General features: G+C 26.8%; 1 protein-coding gene across 1 annotated transcript in view; it reads left to right on the top strand.

Moving 5' to 3' along the window:
- Positions 1 to 1,509: 1,509 nt before the first annotated feature.
- Positions 1,510 to 6,000, top strand: part of LOC142332006 (troponin C, isoallergen Bla g 6.0101-like) — a 39,518-nt gene continuing 35,027 nt past the window's right edge. The window contains exon 1 of the mRNA XM_075378063.1: positions 1,510 to 1,775. Coding sequence (XP_075234178.1) covers positions 1,764 to 1,775 — 12 coding nt within the window. The 5' untranslated portion in view covers positions 1,510 to 1,763. The remainder of the gene's footprint in view (positions 1,776 to 6,000) is intronic.

Genomic DNA, 6,000 nt, shown 5'->3' with positions numbered 1-6,000 from the left:
CGAGATATTTGCATTTTGCGTCCGAAAATTCGGATCCGGTTAAAAAGTGCTAAATTTTTCCAAAAAATCGAGATATATATGTATACGGCATATCGATATATAGTAATATAAAAAGTATACACCTGACCATCACGAGACGTGTACTAAGGAATCGGGATTTTCCGCTAGCGATCGTTACATTCCGGTGCTAAACTAAGGGGTACGCGCCCACAGACATACATACAAATGTCGTTTAGTACGGTAGGATAATTAATATATTTTATTTTACAGAAATAATATTACTTTATCCAAAACTAAAAACAAAAAAAAAAAACATTAAATTTTCTGTATCCCGTTCAACATGTACATATATACGTGTACAAATAATAGTACACGTATAGTTACTCAAATAGTATAATAGTACACAAAGAATAGTAGTTATTTTTCCCCGTAAATTTCGAATTTTTTTTCCAATCAACGTAGCATAAACGGTAAACAGTGCATCAAGCGACGGGTACTATAAGCTATAAAATTCACAATTAAACGCATCGATGACGACAAAAATAGTGAAATTATACATTTAGGCCGCCGAACAAAATTATAACTATTATTTTGTAAAGACATAAACGTCCGACATAACCTTTAAAAAAAGGTATTAAATTTTCTCAGAAAGAAGTAAATCGAAAATCAAGTTTAAACGTTCACGAACAAATACAGTACCGGCTTTTCTTAATACCGTGAAATTACGAATATTTTTTTTTTTAAATGTACGGATAAATACGGTTTTACTTATAACAACATACAAATAAAAATTTTCGTTAAAAAAGTACTTTTTAAGTATTTTTTTTTTTTGAAAAAAATCTTCAAATAAAAAAAAAAAAAAAAAAAAAAAAAAAAAAAAAAAAAAAAACGGGTTTCCGTTCACTCGTAACTATTTTATTTTATTTGAAGATTTTTAAAAGTATTTAAAAATCTTTTTTTAAAAGAACGGTGCCTTAAAAAATTTAGATGAAATAAATGAAATGTTAAGAAGGTTAGTGACACAAAATAAATAAAGATTAAAAAAAAACTTATAACTGTTTGCTATATAATGTATAATAGTAGCTGTTTAAAGAAGGTCAAGTATTCGATAGGAGCGAAAAAAAAATCGGGAGGGGGTAAACAAAGTTAGAATGTTCAGTGTGTGTGTATAAAACAAAAAATAAATAGATAACCAACAAAAAAAGAGAATGAAAAAGATGGAGAGCTAAACAATTAAAATTGCAACCGATAGATGAGAAAATAGCTAGAATATTAACCAAGCCAAGTTTTGTTTAAATACAAATTTAACTAATAAGTAAAGCTAAGGACCAAATTAGAACATTAGACGAGGATATATAAAACGAATAAAAAAGATTATGGAGGAAGAAGAAGAAGAGAGAACAGCGTATAAAAAAAACAGAGAAGGATATAAAATTGTTAAACAAAGAAAGAGCAACAGTTAAAAAAAAGGTCATGTATGTATCTGGGCCTACAACAACTAAACATTAAGTGGGGAGGTGTAGTCTAGTCAAAACGTAACAAGAACACCGCAAACAGCTGTTTGCGGTGTTCAATCTATAGTAATAATAATAGTAACAAACGAGTCGCTGTCTACCGCAACCTAAGCAGTTTAAATACGAGACGGTTACGGGCAACAATCGTCTTAAGACCATCCGTATATAAATTATAACACTTATTTAAATCAAAACAGGATCGACCTGTTTGTGCGTAACACGGAAGATATAAAATAATCAACAGTCAACATGGTCGCCATGGTCAGTAGAACTTAATTTTTATATAAACATAAAATATACTTGTTTCGGCTAAAAACAAACCTCGACATTTAAAGTGATGCAAAATACTCTCTTTTTTCTTCGTTGTATAACACGTAAATTTTTCACTAGAATTTATGCAAATTGTAACAATATTTCATTAAAGGAAAACTTAACCTAAAAAATTTAGAAGTAAAGGAAAAAAACAATACACAAAAACATAACTTCTAAAAAAAAATTAAAAATTTAATAACTGAATTTAATAAAATTTTTGTACTTTTTTCAGAGGAATTTTGTCAAAAACTTTTACCGCAGGTGATAACCTCCACACTCGTGAAATTTGTAAAACGTAAAAAAAATTGATAATAATTAAAATATTACTTATTTAAATTTATACATTTTTACGGGTAAATTCTAAAACTAGAATTTTTTTTGTTACACTTAAAATTTAAAAGTAGATTTAAAATTAAAAAAGAAAAGAAATTACAACGAATAATTATAAATACCTATGTCAATTTACGCTTGGTTGTTAAAATGTTTTCCCTCCTTTTTTTAACGCTTATTAAGCATTTTCTAGGTTTTTGTGTTTACTTAATCTAACAGTAATAATTAATTATAAATTTGGAAATTAAAAAAATTATGAAATAGAAAAAAATTACATTAAGTAAAGTTTTATTTTATTTTAGATATAATTACAAAGTAATTTCAATTTATTGGAAAAATTGTAAAAAAAAAAATAATTTAATTTATTACGAAACATATTTTATTTTAACTTTAAATATATTACTCTTATTACTATATAAATATTATACAAAAACATCTAAAAAAAGAAGCAATTTTTTAATTTTTTCAACCGGATTTCTAATTATTTTATTGAAAATTTATAAATAAAATACAAATCTATATATTTTTTTAATTTAAGAAAAATTACCGATTCATCAAGGGGTAAATAATTTTGCGAGACAAAATATCATTTAAAAAAAAGTACGTATACAAAATAATTCCGAAATTCCCAGTAATCTGAAAGACGTAAAAGAAAAAGGGTTTTTCTTTTTAACTTCCTTAAACGAAATAGCTTCATTATAATTAATCGGCCTACGAAATAAATCACGTAAAATAATTACCTAACGCATCAATTAGACAACTAAATTTATTTAAATACTACAGATTAACTTATTTAATATTTATTTATGTTAAATTAAAATTTAATCGCGAGTAAATGAAAAAAGCAAACATAATTACAGTTGTTCTTTATCGCGTAAAAAACCCAGTCCTATTTATAAAAAAAAAAAAAAAAAAACTATTAGAAGAGCGAACGAAGCGAAAATATTACTACAAAGATTTTTATATTTCGCGGGTTTACGGTCAACATTTCTAGGTTATCAATTTTTGATCCGTCAGTATGCCAAATTATCAGCTCATAGTTTTCGTTATAATATATTACCGGGTTTCCTCGCTATAAATCAAAGATTTTAAAATAAGTTTATTTCCTATTATCTTAAACATCAATCGCGCTACGAATTAACTTTTATTACTAAAATTCTCAAAAGGCTGTTTTGCTAGACTCAAGAGTATATCGGTCATACGTTCATTAGATTGTTCGTTTAGATTAAATTAATTGTAATTTCCGTTTATTTACATCGGTTTTTTTTTATTATATCAAATTTCACATTATTCCAATACCTGACCACCCGGTACTTGAAATTTGATGATTTTTTTTTACTTATAAAATATTTTTACGATTATCTCTAATCGCCGTGAAAAATAAATTCCAGTAAAGCTATCGATATAAAAAGTGTATTACGCTACCGAATTTTCTTTCCTATAATACGATTAACATTTTTGGTCTCGATTGTGTTTGGATTACAGATTTTTTACAATATATATATAATTTGTTTTTCAACTCGGTAAGCTTCTGTAGGCCTGTAAATAACAAAAATAACAACGCCATAAGCCGGCAACGATGTTAATTAATTTTACGACGATTATATACAGCTAGAATATATATTAAACATTCTACAAAGGGGAAATAAAAAAACGATTGGTACTCTAAATATCTAAATTATTTATGCGTTTTCATTTATTTATTTATTTTTTATATAAGAAAAATAGTAACTATTATATACAGTTTGTTCAGCTATGAGGAAGCAATAATTCAATTTCATACTAAGACGGTTATTAAACGCGACGGTCGAGCACTGTACTCCTGAAAAAACATAGATCAAAACATTTAAAATTACAATTTTTGAGTTATCTTTTTATTTATTTTCCGAACGTGTACATTGCAATCCGTTCAACTAGTGAAAAGTAAGCGACCACCCCACAGTCCGATGAGATCCCGATGTACGACAAGCGAACGAGGTGTAGTTTTGAACTTACTCAGGCGGACCGTTCGTGACATATATGGTCGGTTAAATGAACCTCGACCGCCAAAGAATACCGGTATCCACAGTCTAGTAATCAAATCTATATAAAAGCAACTTTCTCTTATTAGGATTTTAACATCAAAACCTTCGATTTTGGGTTATTTGAACTACGAATTTTATTTTTAAACGGCTTAAATATAGGACAAAAATGAGGTGGTTTTGAATTCGACCCGTTTGTAAATTATTTATTAGTTCGATTCTTGCTTTGTAACAGACGACCGATTTTGATAACTCCCGTTCGATTATCAACATATTAGATCGTTTCAGACAGGTTTAGCTTACATTCAGTAATATCTCGGCATAATTTTTTCTTTTTAACAAAACGTAGGTTTCTCTCCTTGACGTTTCACGCGAATAATGTTTTGAAAAACACGCAACAATTTTAAAAATATATTTAAAAAAATCAATTTTGTAAGCTTAATCGTATTTTATTTAAATAATAATAAAATTAAAAGAAAAAGTAGGTAAATAAATAAAAATTAAATATACTAACAATAATTTGTTTAAACTTTACTCTGAGTTTTTATGTCGGAACTAAATTATAAAATAGTAAATTGTACGTAGTTGTATGTTTTTAATCTGCCACGTTTCAGAGAATTTCAATTTAAAGAATTGAAAAATATTTTTTCGGCTCTTTAGAGCGATTTGTTTTTTAAATCGGATTTACATTTTTCTTTCGACGAAATAAAAAAAAAGTTTTAATTTTGACGACAGATTGAAAGCCGTAAATAAAAATTATATTTTTTGATCTAGAGCAGAATTTAAATAAATAATCATTTTTTTCTTTATCTACTCCCTTCTATGTATAGCACACCCGTGCGATTAATAAAAATAATAACAAAATCCATTCGAGTGATATGCAAATTACCACACCAAATATGATTTTCGCTGAAATTAATCATTACGTACTAAAGTAGCACCCAGTGAGACACTGCGCGCATGCGCAAGCACACAAACCGAAAGTAATATACTTAAACAGCCGCGAAAGTTATACCGATCTGCTGCTTATCATGAGAATTGCTTTCTTTCAATACAAAAAATATAATTTGTACTGTTAGTTTCACAATTTTTTAGTAGTAGCTTACCTGAAAAAATGTACATTATAAAAATAATAAAAGCCATAACGTTGAACATTTTTTGTAGAACGTAAACAATTAAATTAATTAAAAAGATAATAAAACTTAAAAGAAAAAATTAAAAAACGATTCCCTTCAATTTTTTTAATTTCTGAATTATTTTTTTTTAATTCTGAAGTTGGCGAAAAGTAAAAAATAAAAAGTATACTAAAACTTAATTTGTTTCAAACTTCAAAAATGACAAAAATTAAAAATGTACTGAAAAGTTTTTTTTCTTTCTTTTGCTTTTAAATGATTTTTAAAAAGCTTCTGTTTTATATATATATATATGAATTTTGTTTTATTTAAATCTTTTTTTTTAATTAAAAATAAATGTGCTTGGATGTACGGAAAAAATATTAGAGAAAAATACCGTTCATAAGAAATGTAAAGTTTAAATGTAAATGATGGATTCAACGAGAATAAAAAAAAATCTTTAAAATTTTAAGAGAAGAAATTCATTTAACTGTTAAAATTTATTAAAGTAATTTAATTTTTAAAAATAATTTTTTCCCGAATCAGATTAATTTATTTAAATTTATAACACTAACCGTTCGCCCGATCGTCAAACCAAAGGCCTCCGCCACCTGGACCCCTTTGACGACCCCCTGGACACGTTCATTATTTTCAGAGTTGTGAGATTGTTAAATATTTTAGAGATATTCATCAAAGAAACAAAAATTAATC

The sequence above is a fragment of the Lycorma delicatula genome, chromosome 11 (genome assembly GCF_047948215.1).
Source record: "Lycorma delicatula isolate Av1 chromosome 11, ASM4794821v1, whole genome shotgun sequence".
Taxonomy (NCBI): domain Eukaryota; kingdom Metazoa; phylum Arthropoda; class Insecta; order Hemiptera; family Fulgoridae; genus Lycorma; species Lycorma delicatula.
This window is presented reverse-complemented; position numbering and strand designations above follow the sequence as displayed.